The sequence below is a fragment of the Dipodomys spectabilis genome, unplaced genomic scaffold, assembly GCF_019054845.1.
Source record: "Dipodomys spectabilis isolate Male_0828 unplaced genomic scaffold, ASM1905484v1 ptg000001l, whole genome shotgun sequence".
Lineage (NCBI taxonomy): Eukaryota > Metazoa > Chordata > Mammalia > Rodentia > Heteromyidae > Dipodomys > Dipodomys spectabilis.
Genome location: NW_024870678.1, coordinates 33,735,858 through 33,751,480, shown reverse-complemented (window position 1 = coordinate 33,751,480; position 15,623 = coordinate 33,735,858). Strand labels below are relative to the sequence as shown.

The 15,623-nt window shown below is 41.6% G+C and overlaps 1 protein-coding gene across 1 annotated transcript in view; it reads left to right on the top strand.

The window, feature by feature from the left end:
• The window catches only part of Syne1 (spectrin repeat containing nuclear envelope protein 1), a 385,765-nt gene that overhangs the window by 52,978 nt on the left and 317,164 nt on the right, over positions 1–15,623 (top strand). The window contains exons 3-4 of the mRNA XM_042700560.1: positions 9,669–9,764; positions 14,561–14,644. Coding sequence (XP_042556494.1) covers positions 9,669–9,764; positions 14,561–14,644 — 180 coding nt within the window. The remainder of the gene's footprint in view (positions 1–9,668; positions 9,765–14,560; positions 14,645–15,623) is intronic.

The window sequence follows — 15,623 nt, the reverse complement described above, 5'->3', positions numbered from 1 at the left end:
CAGGACTTCTATATCAAAATACCACAGACTCTATGGATTAAACAACACTTATTCCCTGCATTACTAGAGACTGGAAAGTCCAAGGCCATGGTGCTAGAAAGTTCATTTCTTGGTGAGGACCATCTTCATGCCTCAGAAGAGAGAGAGCGAGCTGTGGGCATCCCTCTTTGTCTTCACTTTGCAGAGAGAAGGCACTCTGCTCTCTCTTCTTCATCTTGTAAAGATGTTAGTAATACTGATCAAGTGGTCCTTTCCCTCCTGCTCTTATCTAACCTTTATCATTTCCCCAAGGAAATTCACTCCAGTGAATTTGGTGGGAAGCACACACATTTAGTCCACCACGGGCACTGACCATTGTGTCTATACTCATACTTTTTATTTCATTATGTATTCACCAAATACTTTGTAACCTCTGATTATGTGCTAGGGATTATGGATACATTGGTGAAGAAATGCAGACAGAGCTCATGCTACCTGCTAGGACTTCAGAGGGAAAAACATTTAAACAGAATGCTGGGAAATGTCTTGGCATTGGGTAGATAAAGGAACCGGTCTTTTCAAAGGTGCAGAGGTAATCAATAGCATGGAACAGTGAAGGAACTGAAGAAGCTAAGTATATCTGAAATTGCAGGTCCAGAAGTGGCTTGGAAAACTTGTCATAGACTGGCCATGAGCAACAGGAAGCGTGTACTATGTATTGCGGGTTTATCCAGATTTGGGTAATGGGCAACATAAAGTGGGGAGAGCCTTAGGCAGAGGAATGATCACTCAGGATCACTCAGGATCTGGCTCCCTCCCTCTTTTTCATGAAAGGCAATAGCAACAGGACAATTGGAGTCTGAATGTCCTGAAGTAAGTCAGATGAGAGGCAATGAAGCAACATGGAGAAGAGTGGATAGATTAAAAATGTGCTTAGGGATAGACTTGACCAAATGGAGTAATTAGTTCGACCCTTGAGGGAGAGTCAATAATGTCCTGTAAATTTTCAGCGAGCAAACGACGAAGGTCATACATGGAGATAGGTAATAAGAGAGGACTCATGGAAGACCGCCGAGTTCCGTCTCAACAAGAGTCACTGAATGTCTGTGAGAGATGAAGCCATGTCACTGGCCTTTTCTGTTTTGCTCTTTTTGGTTTGTTTCTTTTTGTCTTCTGTGTTTGTCTGTCTTTGGGAGGGTAAGAGGAGGCACAGAAATAGAGGGACAAAGGGTGAACAAACGCAGTGGTGGTGCTCACTAGACACGATGTTGAAAGGAAACTATACAATTTGTGGGTGGGGTAGGAGGGAAAACTTGGGAGAGAGGGGGGAAGGGGTGACATTGTCCAAAAGGAAATGTACTCTGTACCTGACTTATGCAACTGCAGCCCCTCTGTACAGCACCTTCATGATAACAATAAAACAATTAAAAATATAATAACAAATAGTAATAGTAAACCTTTTCTTCTGAATAAAATTATTAGTTGCCTTCGGAGTGCAATTCTGGTATGCCCAGGAGTCAGTGAGGGGCAAGGACATAAGGGTACTTAGTGGGCAGAACATGCTTACAGGGAAGGATGTTAGCTAGGATCTGGAGAAAGCTGTTTTCTCCACAAAGGGTGGTCTGCAGTTCATTTTCATGTAGAAGAAGATCGAGGCCAAGTGAAGAGGGTTGGATATAGTAGTGCACGGCTGTAATCTCAGCTCTGCTGGAGTTGGACAAAGAAGGATGGTGACACTTGACCAGCCCTGAGCAAAAGCATGAAGTGCTACCTGATAAATAAGGTAAAATGGGTTCAGGGTATAGCTTAAGTGGTAGAGTGCTTGCCTACCAAGCTGAAGGCTTGGGTTCAAACCCCAGAACCACCAGAAAATAGATAGCAAAAAGAACCTGTAAAGAGAGAGAACATGGTGAGACAGAGGTCTAGGGCTTCCGAGAGCGGGACATGAGCGTCGGTGGGGGCTGAGGATTCCAGTGGAGTAGAGGAATCTCACCTCTTTTGAGAACACAGGCCAAGAGGATGTATATGTGTATATGTGGGTTCAGGCAGAGAGAAAACCCATGGAAAGCAATTGAATTGAAGGGATTCACAAGGATGGGCCCCAGATCTTTTACATAGCAGGGCAGTCTTTTTGCTGTTGTTGTTGGTTGTAGGGCTTGAACTTAGGGCCTTGGTGCTGTCCCTCAGCTCTTCAGCTCAAGGCTAGTGCCCTACTACTTGAGCCACAGCACCAATTCCAGTTTTCTGGTGGTTCACTGGAGCTAAGAGTCTCAGGGACTTTCTTGCCTGGGCTGGCTTTGAACCGTGATCCTCAAATCTCAGCCTCCTGAGTAGCTAGGATGACAGGCATGAGCTACCAGCTCCGGGCCAGTGCAATCTTTTTATGTCTCAACAAAGGAATTATTTTTGTGGGGTAAATACATTAAGATTTGATCGTCAAAATATAAAATTCTTGCTCATTTTATAATTTATTGCTCTCAGAGCAATCCCAAGTTTTAAGCCAGACTCATAGGCCCTTGTCAGCTCTCCGAGGGCATGATTTCAATGTGTCCTTTCCAACCAATTCTATAAGAAGTTTCATCAGAGAAACAGTCTTTAAGTCATACTAATATCCATATTGATTCTACCCTGTGCTTGAAAGTTCACTTTTTATCTCTCATTTTGTCAAGTAGAATACGACTACGCTAGCCGTATTTAAACTCCCTGGATTAAATCTTTATGATTTCTAGCTGTGAAATAGATGGCTTGGCAGTTAGCCCTTTGGGTTGAAAACAGGTTTCAAGTAGCCATTTTTTTAGTGTTCCTATAACTGATGTTTCTGTTCAGTATGTGGTGAGCAATCCTTTATCCATCTGCCAGCTTTATATTTAGGGAACTGTCAAGGATGAGCACTGAACATTTCAGAAAGGATGATGTGGGCACTGGTGGCTCACACCTGTAATCCTGGCTACTCAGGAGGATGAGATATGAGGATCGTTGTTCAAAGCCAGCCCAGGCAGGATAGCCAGTGAGACTCTTATCTCCAGTTAACCACCAAAAAAAAAAAAAAAAGCCAGAAGTGGAGCCGTGGCTTCAGTTGGTAGAACATTATTAGCCTGGAGCGAAAATGCTCAGGGGCATTGTGTAGGATCTGAGTTCAAGCCCCAGGGACTAGCACAAAAATAGCAGGTTGGGGGCGGTCGTATGATATCTCATCTTTTAGAAGAACTGAAAAGCATATAGAGTGTCTAGCGATTGCTTAGGCTACCATAACTAACAATACATTGTGTGGCTTCAAGTGAGAAATGCGTGATACCACAGTTCTGGAGACCAGAAGGTCTGACTCCTTCTGAAACTCCTCACACCTACCTACCTTCTGTGGGTGCCTGCAAGCCTTGGCCTTCTCAGCCTTGCATTCTCTACCCTGTGTCTCTGTGGCTGCCATTATCTATATACAAATTCCCTTTTTAAGGACAGTAGTCCCTTGAATTAGGACCCAGGTTAATGACCTTGTGGTAACTTGAATACCTCTCTACAGAGGCTCTATTTCCACACAAGGGTGCATTCTGTCATACTGTGGGTAAGCTTTCCACATACATATATTTTTTAAGGTGAGGAAGCATTCAGCTAAGGACAGATCCATTAAGAAGAGCACATCTTGTTTTAATACTCAGATGCATTTATACCTTTCAAAGGAACATGCTGGATTTTCCATGTTTGGAAAAGAAAAGTAATCCATGGAAATTATGATGGAATGACACCCTAATTGTCATAAAATTTCACTTTGGTGGTTTCTGTTGTCTCTCCAGTTACCTTTCTGCCAATGTGGAAAGATGATGTGGAAACACTTCCTTAATTGAGTTTTCTCCCCATCTGTTTCCTGGCCTGCTCTTTGGGGGAATTCTTAGTGAACAACCACAGGAGATAATGAAGCAGAGAGGCAAAAGCAAATATGTGACAGCACCCCAGAAGTCATGCTTCAGTTGTTTATATTAAAGCTGCATTAAATATGCGATGTCACAAATAGGATGATTAGTTGATTTCCTCATTTCACAACATTGTACACAACAAAGCCTCATTTACGCACTATAAATACATGTGGCTTTTATCTGTTGATTATACCCTAATAAAACTAGAGAAAACAAACCAATTTCTACTTGCTAGTCCTAAACATACTGATACATTAGCCACTTGTAAATATGCAACTGAAAATTGTAAAGACAAATTTCCACTTCAGAATGAATAGCATGTATTAGTTTAAAGAATGTATGAATGACATGGATACAGATCTCACAAAGTTTGTGTGGATTAACATGTTAATAGTATTTGTCAGTTACTTATTTAGAAATCTACTGCATTTATTCACTAGCAAATATGTGTGTGTGTGTGTGTGTGTGTGTGTGTGTATGTGTATGTGTGTGTGTGTGTGTGTGTGTATGTGTATGTGTGTGTGTGTACAGGGTCTTGAACTCAGGGCCTAGGTCCTGTCCCTTAGCTTTTTTGCTCAGTGAAGCCACAGCTTCATTTCTGGGTTTTTGGTAGTTAATTGGCCATGAGAGTTTTATGGTCTTTCCTATCTGAGCTGGATTTGAACCGTAATCCTCAGATCTCAGCCTCTTGAGTAGCTAGAATGGATTATTAGGTATGAGCCACTGGTGCCCAGCTGAATAATTTTTAAATGCTGTTTCATGAGCTCGGCAACAGTCTAAGTACTGAGAATGTACCAGTGAACAAAACAGAAAACCAAAGAATCTGTATCAACTGTGGACTTGGAGAAGGATCGTTGGATTCTGCCTGAGTTTTGAAAACAAAGCCAACAATTGCGAAAGGATCAGCCACGTTGGGTGTGAGTAAGGAGTCAACGGCATCCCCAACTGTGTGCTGAATGAAATCAACAGTGCTTCTTTTATAATACATACTGAAAATGTTTCAAAACTATCCAGAGCAGAGTCTCCACACTCCTCACTCTCCGCAAATTAAAGCTGGGCCAGAGGGCAGTTATTGCCTTTGGGAAATTTATCCGGAATTGAATTCAACAATCCAGGAAGTGGAAATGGTGATGGTATCGACGGCAGGAAATGAGAAAGGATGGGAACTATCTTCCCACTTTTGCCAGATCTCTGTGTGGAAAGTAGTTACAATGGGGGCTTTTCTCAAGGGACCAAAAGAGAAAGAGGTGACACATAACAATTTTAAGTTGGTCTACCTTGTTTCAGGAGACATCAAAAACATTGAATTCAAACCTTTTTTACTTAATACAAGGACAAAGCCTTTTAGTGACAACATTGATTTCATTCAGCTACTGTCTGTGGCTATGATCACAGTTTTATTCGTGTGGCCCAAGGCTGCGTTGGCATTTTATGGCATTTTACTGTGGGGGGGGGCGCTCTTTGCCAGTGTTTGGGGGCGGTCACCTCCTGTACCTCAGCTGGCCAACCTCTCTTCCCTTCCTACGGCTCCCTGTTCCCTGTGTTTTGCTCATCATTTCCACCCTGGAGACTATGATCAGGGTGTGGTTGGTATGGGATCTTCCCCCTGATATACTCTCAGTGTCTGTCTTTCTGTCTCTCCATCCCTCCCTCTTGCCATTCCTTTCTCTATCCCTCCCTCCTCTGTCTCTCTTTTTTCTGATATATGCACAGAGTTGTATAGTATTATTCGTTAGGAGGAGCCACAATACTGAACGCTCACATGGCTTCGTTAATTAACTTCCCCACTAACGTGAGTGAAGTCTTAGCCAATGGCTTTGTAGTGCAGAGGTTCAAGGTGTGTTTTAGAGATAGAGTGGCATTCCATCGTGTGTGGCAGTTCAGAAAACGAAGTGGGAAAACATGTAGAGTCCACATAACACTGCTCCACACATTTAGATGTTCAACAGCATTTCATTCGTTCATTCCTCTTCTTCCTAGTCTTTCTTTAACCTCTCCTCTCTATTAAAAGGCTTACCACTGGCCATCAGTGGCTAGAGCTGAGGCCCAAATGGTGGTGCTGTAGTCTTGAGTGAAAAAGCTCAGGCACAGCGACCAAGACATGTGTTCAAGCCCCAGGACCGGCATAAAAAAATCTGACTAAATTTAAGTGTGGAAATATCTAAGCAATAGAGACACCTACTAAGTATTAGACTTGATCTGCATAGTTTATGTGACAATGTAGCCATATTTCCTTCATGTAACATTTTTCATTTTGTATACAATTTGTAATGATTTCCTTAAATTTTATTTCATGCAAATACTGTAGTTGTTTTTGATATCTCTTGTCATAATATATTAAATTGTTCTCTTAACCATTTTCCCCTAAGGAAATTTTTTTTAGAGCATAAAACTGATACAAAGTACAGTGAACATGACCATCCTTTCACAGATAAAATTACAAAAACAGATATTGACAAGGGCTCAATATACACTGGTGTTTAGGCATGAGAAAAGGGAATATGAACATACACAATCTATATTCAATGGTAGCAAAAAATAGATTATTTATACCAAAGAAGAGAAACAATCATTAAAAATTATGTCAAAGATACCTTTTTCTCAGGGTGAACCAACTCAGCAGTGCTACTCACTAGACACTATATTGGAAATGAACTATACAGCTTGAGGAAGAGGAGGTCAGGAGGGGTAAAACTGGTAGAAAATGAGGGAGGGGGTGCACTGCTCAAAAAAGGAATATACTCATTACCTGACTTATATAACTCCTCTGTACATCACCTTGACAATAAAACTTTTTTGTTGGGGGGGGGGGTCTGGTCGTGGGGCCTGAACTCTGGGCCTGGGCACTGTCCCTCAGCTCTTCAGCTCAAGGCTAGTGCTCTACCAGTTGAGCCACAGTGCCACTTCCGGCTTTTTTCTTTTTGCTTATGTGGGCTGAGGAATTGAACCCAGGGCCTCATGCATGCAAGGCAAGCGCTCTACCACTGAGCCACCTTCCCAGCCCCAACAATAAAACTTTTTAAAAAGAAGCTACCTTTGTCTTTAGATTTCACAAAGCTGTGATCTCATTCAAGTCCTAAGAACATGGGAATAATTCTTATTATATTTATCAAGGGAGGGTTAGGGATTGAAAGAAAGGGGAGGAGAAAAATAGAGAACAAGGCTTAGATCTGTACCCTTTGGGACTCTCCAAGCTGTGCCAACTGCCCAGCAGGAAACAAGTGCATTTTCTCTGACTTTTTAGAGGGTTTAGACAGACACCAGATAATCCCAGAGCCAGAAAGTAGGGTAAAACTTGTTTTAGGGTGAGTTTCTAGAAAGGAAGTACAGGAGTGAGGAGCCCCTCTTTTTGCCTTTTTGCTTCTCTCCCCTCCTTTCTTTCTTTCTCCCTCCCCCCCTTTTCCCCTTACCACCCCTCATGCCCCCTCTTTTTTTCTCTTCCAAGTCAGGTCAGGAGCCCATCTTCTACACCACCTCAGACAAAACATAAATATGTGTTGGCTCTACTCTAGAGGGTACTAGGCACAAAATACAGCTTCTTTAAGTACTCTACACAAAAGCCTGCTTATCAGAATTTCCATTAATTAAAAAAGAATTTTTAGTGTGGTCTTGAAAAGTACATGACTGACTTCTGTCTAGTGCTTGAAAGCAACATGGACAAAAGTTCAGTCTTCATTTTGCTGTTAAGTCAGGCTCTAATAAATTGTCCTCATTTCTATCTTCCTTTTGGCTTCTGGCCCTGTGACCCAAGTCTGGCCATTGTAGTCACATTGGTGCTGTATTTATGTATGCAACAGGAGAAGTATTTTAGCTAGAAGATTTTCTAGAAGATAGAACATTCTTCCAAAAATTAAATGGGATATAGTCACAGTTGTAAAGGTCACTCTCTGATGGTCAATCATGTGCTATGCACAAGCAATATCTTATGCAAAAATGAGACTGAAAAAGATGTTTCCTAAGTACCGAGGTATTTTTCATTATTGGGTGATTTTTTTGATGAACGAATATGTTTTATTTCACACAGTATTGACAATTACTCACTCCCTCAGTCAGCCAGCTAACTACTTAGAGTTTCTGTCACATGTTTAACAATGTTTCAAAGATGACACTTCCCTAGAAGAAAGGCTTTAGAAACCAGATCTATGCAGACAAAATTTTGCAATAAAACAGAGGATTTAGGATTGAGTTTGGTCATAGCTGGGAATAAGTGGGTACTTAGAATTGTTTTGAATGGTACAACTGGCTAATACAATAATTTTGATCCTTATTGGACCAAATGGTTCCCATTGTAATGGCTCCTTTTATGCTAAATTATTTTATTTATATGCTTAGAACATTGCATATTACCAATATAAGTTTGCTATACAATTATGAATGGTAAGACTCAAGAGAGATTGACTGAAGATACACAGTTATTTTTGAACTTGTATTTCACAGTATGAGGATAAGATGCATTCAAGCTGTTCATTTCATATATAGAGAAAAATACATTTAAAATTAGAATGACATTATTCAGAGTCTATAATTCATGCAGTCCGAAGAGAAATATAAATGGACCATATCAGTGGGTAGAGAAGAAAGTTAATTTCAACAGAACATTTGGTTTTAAAACATTTCTATGTAAGAACATATTTTTTTAAAAGAATGGAAGGAGGGAAGGGAAAAGAGAGAGGTTGAGAAAGAGACAGTAAGAGAGACAGGTAGCTGGGCACTGGATTCTAGCTATCTGCTCAAGTAGCTGAGATCTAAGGATCACAATTTGAATCTATCTTGGACAGGAAAGTCCATCTTACTTCCAATTAATGACCAGAAAACTGGAAGTGGCACTATGGCTCAAAATGGTTGAACACTGGCCTTGAGCAAAACAGCTCAGGAACAGTGCCCAGGCCCTGAGTTCAAGCCCCACGTCTCTCTTTCTCTCCCTCTCCCTCTCCCTCTTCCTCTCCCTCTCCCTCTCCCTCTTCCTCTCTCCCTTCTCCCCCTTCTCTCTCTCTCTCTCTCTCTCTCTCTCTCTCTCTCACACACACACACACACACACTCACACCTGATAGTTGAAATTCAGGAACTACCACTAGCATTATCATCATTATTTCTTCACCTTCTAATAAGTCATGATAGACCCAAATTCAAGGCTATGGGACATTTGGTAATGCTCATGAAAATCAGAGGATCCTCCTGAACCCAGCATGGGTGCTGGCTTGCTGTTTACTCACCTTGGGGCTTGGGGATGGTGGGGCACTGGTCAGTCTACGTGGATGTGCGTTTGCACCTGTGGGTTCAGTGTTGCACTGACAGGAGGTTTGGACCTGGAGTCAGGGAATGCCTCTGGAGCCCCAGCACTAGCTGGGCCTTCATCACAGGGAGGTGATGAGGCTGCTCCACTTTGTCTGCTGCTGCTCCTTTGGGAACCACTAAATTCTGCTTCTTACCTTTCAGGCTGTTGGTGCCCTCTTTCCTTCTTTTATCTTACACCCTTCCCATGACTCTTTCTAGAATGCAGTGGACAATACAAGTTTAAATCCTAAGCATTACATTTTATGAGGTTGGTGAATATTGACTTTTATCTTTGCTAGATTGCTTTTCGTCTTGAAGATATCAAAGGGTAGTTGATAATTATACCCCAAATAAAGGATCTGAGCGGTAAAGCTGAGTAGTAGAGTGTGCACCATGCATATATGAGGTCCTAGGTTTGATCCTTAACAACCCCCCTCCAAAAGTGTGTAGTTTTGGAATTTCTCCTACAAATTTCCAATACTAATGAGAAGCATTTGATTTCGTAGCGGAAGCCCCCAATGGTGGTGGATGATCTTTTTGAAGATATGAAAGATGGTGTCAAGCTCCTCGCTCTTCTGGAAGTCCTATCTGGGCAGAAACTGGTAAGGAGTTCCTCTGACTGTATTCGTCAGGAGGTTTCTGTCTAGAATGTGGGGATTGTGGGATTGGGAGCCTTGGGTTGCTGCTCACACAAGAGAAAGTTCTTCTGATTTGTCATTGGTAATACATGCTTACCTGTTTACATGTCTACCTGTCTACTATGTTTACTAGTCTACCTATCACTTCTAGGAAGCAATTTTTCTTTCCTGTTCCTACCAACTGTTTGAAAATACTCTGTTTACAGTAGTAAGAATTTCATCAGCAACCTCAAATGGCTACCAACGGTATCCATTGTATGGTAATCAACAACATTACAAAATTAACAAAGGTCTCACTTTAAGTGTTTGTTGCCCATTTGAAAAGAATTCCTGTATAATCTTTATAGTAGATATTTGTCAAAAAATTAAGCATGTATGCAGTGCAACATTTTGCACACTTTTGGTGGTGACCTCTCCCATCATCAATAATTTGGAACAGGATAGAATGTTCAGAGGGGCTTCTTTTTATAACCTATGGATTCAGTGGCGTGAAATCCAGGGGACAGTGAGCTATCACTATCAAACATTATTTTATAGTGTTTCCAGTATACTATCAAATAATACAATATTAATTTTTCTTGCTTATGTCTTTTAATTTCAGATTAAGGGAACAGTAAGTAAAAGTAAATTACTTATTAATATTGGTGGTAATGGGAGACAGAGTTCAGGAGACAATGTTCAGAATTATTTCAGAATGCAGTAGATACAAGTCTCAGGTGGGCAAGATTCTCTTTTTTAAATGCCTTAACCATCGTTAGTACTTGTATAAATGCATTTTCAAGAGTATTTTTGCCTTCCCGTGACTTCCAGTTAGTTTTGTGCAGGGAGTTCTCAACCCAACCTTTGTGAAGGGATTTTTGGGAAAATACGACCTGATGAGAAGCTTGTGCGAATGATTTAGTAGGAGTCACACTGTAGCAGATGCCTGGTCTCCCTGGGTCCTGTCTCAGCTCATGGATGACTTCCGGTGTGCCAGTGGTAGACCTTCCCACATGCTGATGGCTCCTCAACTCAGGCACAGGTAGATCGCGCAGCATTGCTGCCACAGGAGAGAGCCTGGCAGCTCTCAAAGGCTGAGCCAGTGGTCCCTAAGAAACCTCAACAAACTAGATGAGACTTCATGAATAAATGTCTTAGGCTTAAACATTTAATAGGGGGCATAATTTACACATGTTGTCTAAGGTCCTCAGTAGAATTGAGAGCCAGCTGCCTACTGCAGAAACTTCTAGAAGCATATCTTTGATTGACTCTTCTTCCTTTCTGGTGTCCCTCTCTACGCACCCTCACTCCTGTTACTAAGGGCCACCTCTCCACTAAACTACATGCCCCCCACCCCCCCGTCCATGTGTAAGCTCCGCTTGGGTGACCCACATGTATATAAATTTAGATACATGCATATATTTGGTTTAGCTTATTTATTTATAATTTATTTTATCTGTTTATAATTAATTTATAAATTTATTGAATTTATATATGTATATATGTGAATAATCAAGTTGGAATTCTTGGCACATTTTTGAGCTTAAAAACTGGGTAAGCCTTAGGATATGAGAGCATTAGATTGAAATGTATACTCAGTTGGTTTCCTGGTATAACCAGCTATCATATTCTTGAATTAAGCTATTTATCTGAAAGTTGAAGAATCTTCATATGGCCTTTCAAAAAGTGTATCTGTTGGGCTAAGGGTATAGCACAGTGGTAGAATGCTTTTGTAGCACGAGGGACCCTGGGTTCAATCTTCTATACTGGAAAAATAATAAAGTATATGTCATTTTAAGTATCCAATATAATTTTTTCCATTGTACTTGGCCAATAGTCTATAGTAACCTTGGGGAACATTTACCTGCTGAGCTAAATTACTGTAGAAAATGTATGTTTGTGACAAAACAAATCCACATTTACTTCAGTGCCCCACTTAGGCATAGTTAGAATTACAGAAACTTAAAGCTGGGAGGGATTTCAGAAAGATGTTGGCATTATCACTGGACAGATGGGGAGACTGAGACACAGGAGAGCAATTTCCTTATTAACCTTCATTCTTAATTGATGTGGAGTCCTTCCAGATGCTGAGTTCTACTCACACAATTATTTTGAAATGGTAGATATGCTGTGCAAGGGTGATGTACATTTTGTGCCCCTGAGCACCAGGCTCCAGGCTTTCCTGGGGCCGAGGACGCTGTAGGGGATGAGCCTCCTACACATTCTTTGAGAGCCTTTCAAAGGGAGGCTGAACAAAAGCCTGGCCTCCAGGGTGCTAACCCAGTTGTGAGTCTATAATTATCCCAGGAGAGAGCTCTATTAGGAATACTGTACTTAGCATCAGCACTCTCATAGCCTGAGCCACTGGCTTTGACCATGATCACTCAAGAATTACGCTCAAATGGGTCAGCAACGTCTCTACTGCCAGCATCTCAGGATAGGGGTGGAGTCTCAATATAACATCCTGGCTTGCTTTGGTAGCCTAACATGACTCCTGTATTTGTGATTTCATCTAAGGCCTTAGGGAATTTTTAAATTATTATTTTTAGGAGGTTTTTAAAAAAAATGTCTATTGAATGTTATATGGAGAACAGATATTCTTTAGATGGATTGATAACCACATGTTTTTAAATCACACATAGACCTTGGACCACTAAATTCTTTGCTTTAAGAATGTGAGTAATTACCATTAAAAAATACAGAGATTAGGGACTTTAGGGGAAATCGCTTCCTCATCTGTGTTTTGAAACTGTGAAGTATATGTTTGAAGAAGACTTCTGTGCCCTTTGCATTTCGGAGAGGCCAGAAGATCCGCTTAGAAGTAAGTAAGTGGACAGTCTCAGAGAACCTTAGCCTCCTCTGGCTCTACACGATGTCCAGTGACTCTGGTAGTCATCTATCACGTAGTTAGAGTCGACTTCACCCCTCTGAGAGGAGTCAGCATCATCTACTAATCACACAGCTAACATTTCAGCAGACCCTCCCACGGATAGGCCTTCCCTACCACCCTCAAAGGAAAACACAGACAAACAGAATTTGACTAGCGCCTTCATGAACGTGAGAATGTTTACCCGGGTCAGGATAGCTTAAACTGTAGAAAGCTAGATGTAAAGATGTGATAAGACAATTACATGGGTGTGTGTATCTTCCTCATTTAGTCAGGGAACTTCTGGAGAAGGAAAGCTGAGAGAAGCCATTTACCTGACGGGATAGCAGATGCTGCCATGCTGTGGTGCTATTTTAGATCGTGTGGTGTTGTCACAGGGTTGATCATGTTGTCAACGCGATAGATGTAGAAACAGATCAAGAGCAGGGCTGGAACCTTGGTACGTGACAGGAGATGTCAGATTGGAGGAAGAAGAGAGATTGTTCAACAAACAGAATGAAAACAGAGGTTACTCCCTCAGAGGAAGGATAGGATTGGATCCATCTAACTTACACAGAAAACCACATCTGTGTGATGCAGAAACGAGTTGCACAACCACTGGAAACACCTGAGTGGAAAATAGATCTTTCAGACATTGGGTGAGAGAAATACTCAATAAGATACACAAATGTAGATCGCAAAAGATTGTTATAGTTAACTACACTGAAATTATGAACATTTAAAAACACTCTGAAGTAAGTTTATATGTCAAGTTGCAGCCTTGTCAACCTTCACAATTTATACTCTGAAAGGTTGAAAGAGCTATGTTGAGGTTGGAGGCGTGGTTCAGGTAGAAGAGCATCAGCCAATAAGCAAAAACATTAATTACCGAGTTTGAGTTCTGGTCTTGGACCAAAAAGAAAAAACAAACAAAAAACAACAGAGGGGGGGGGGGAGGTTAAGTATATTTAAAATAAGGTTGAAGCAATTCAAGGAACAATTAGGGTAAGAGAGGTAAAAATAAAAACATTGTAGAAAATAAATATACAAAGCAGAGATAAGTAAGAGATATCCACATCATTGATGTGTAAGGAAAACACAAATGAAGGGCATGGAGAAAATACTATCTACGTTTTCCATATATTTAATTAGAGAAGCACATTGAAGTCCCTGTCAATATCAAGGGTTGAAGGGTTGTAGAGGACCTATATCAAGGGATTCTTTTTGAATGCTAACAAGAGTGAAAGAGGAAAGGAAAAGTGTGGTATTACTTTACAGCTGGGAAGTTTTACATTTCCCACTGTCTCAGCATTCTCCTCCTTTCTATTGCACCCAAGAGAAGCTGTGCTTGCATAAAAAGGTGAGAAGAATGAGAATTATCTACCAGCAAGGAGCATAACCTAATGTCCTAGAAATAATTCAGGTTCACAAGAGAAAGAGAGCATAAGAGTGGCACATTTCATAGCTGTCAAAAAGAATGGAATCTAGCCAGGCGCTCGTGGCTCATGCCTGTCATCCTAGCTACTCAGGAGGCTGAGATCTGAGGATCGAGGTTCAAAGCCAGCCCAGGCAGGAACGTCTGAGAAACTCTTAGCTCCAGTAAACCACTCAGAAAACCAGAAGTGACACTCTGGTTCAAGTGGTAGAGCACTAGCCTTGAGCTGAAGAGCTCAGGGACAGCACCCAGGCCCAGAGTTCAAGACCCAGGACTGACATAAAAAAAAAAAAGAAGAAGACTGGAATCTGGTGAAAGGCAATGATATAGATGAAACTCAGGGATACAATATTTGGTGAAAAAAGACGTTTCCAAAGATTCATACTTACAAGGTAAAGGCCCAAACAACTGTTTGTCGCATGCACAGGAGTGAAATGAACCTATATACATTCCTATTTCTTCCTGCTTCTATTTCCCCAGCCTTGTGAACAGGGCCGTGGTGGGAAACGCATCCGAGCTATGGCAAACATCGGCACTGCCCTCAAGTTCCTGGAAGGAAGAAAGGTAAGAAGGCCTGGGCTTCCTGGCATTGCCACCACCGGCTGTGGGATACAAACGCAGTGCATCAGTGGAACTGCACGGACAGACCATGTCATTGTGAAATAATTTTAGATTTACGAAGGAATTGCCAAAGAGAAATTTTACATTGCTCTGTTCCCCTTCCTCTAATCTTAAGCGCTTCCATAAACATGGTACTGTTACTAAAATAGGAAAGTTACAGTTGAAACTACTAACTAGAGCACAAACCTTTACCATCTTTGGCTCAGGACTCAATCCAACTTCACAGTATGCATTTACTTGTGTCCGTCTTCTAAGGCAAGTCTTCATTGTTGTCTTCTACAACCTTTGGTGCTTTGGGCAGATGGACTCTGGACATGGGTTGGCATGATGCTCTCTCATAGTCAGACTAAGGCTGTACATTGCCTGCAAGAACTCCAAGGAAGGCCTGTGGCGTTCTTCCCTGTGTGGCATTTTAGTGGGCAGAGAGGTCTGTTATATTCTCTTGCTGATGATGTTAACAGTGATCCTATGGTAAAGTGATGGGGGTCATAGTTTTCTGTGTCTATAGCCAACACTTGGGGCTGGATAATTTATAATGAAGGAAGTGTACTTGGCTCACAGTTCTGGAGGCCAGCAAGTCCACAGCATGACACGTGCATTTCGCTGCCTCATACCTAATGGAAGGTGTCACACACTGGGGCGGTAGAGAAGCTCATGTCAGCTTCTGACAAAGCCACCCCAGTGACCCTATCTTGACCTTAGTGCCCCTTTTTAAAAACAATCTTTAAGTAATTGTACGAAGGGGTTTCGATTCATGTCAGTTAATAAACACAAGGCATCTTGATCAGTGTTATCCCTTCCATCATTCTGCGCATCTGTCCCAACCCCACCTCCCCAGTCACCAGGCACAGTACTCCACCCGAGGACCTTGAATATCAAGACTGAATTCTTACCTCGGTTCATCTTCCACCCTCCCCTTAAG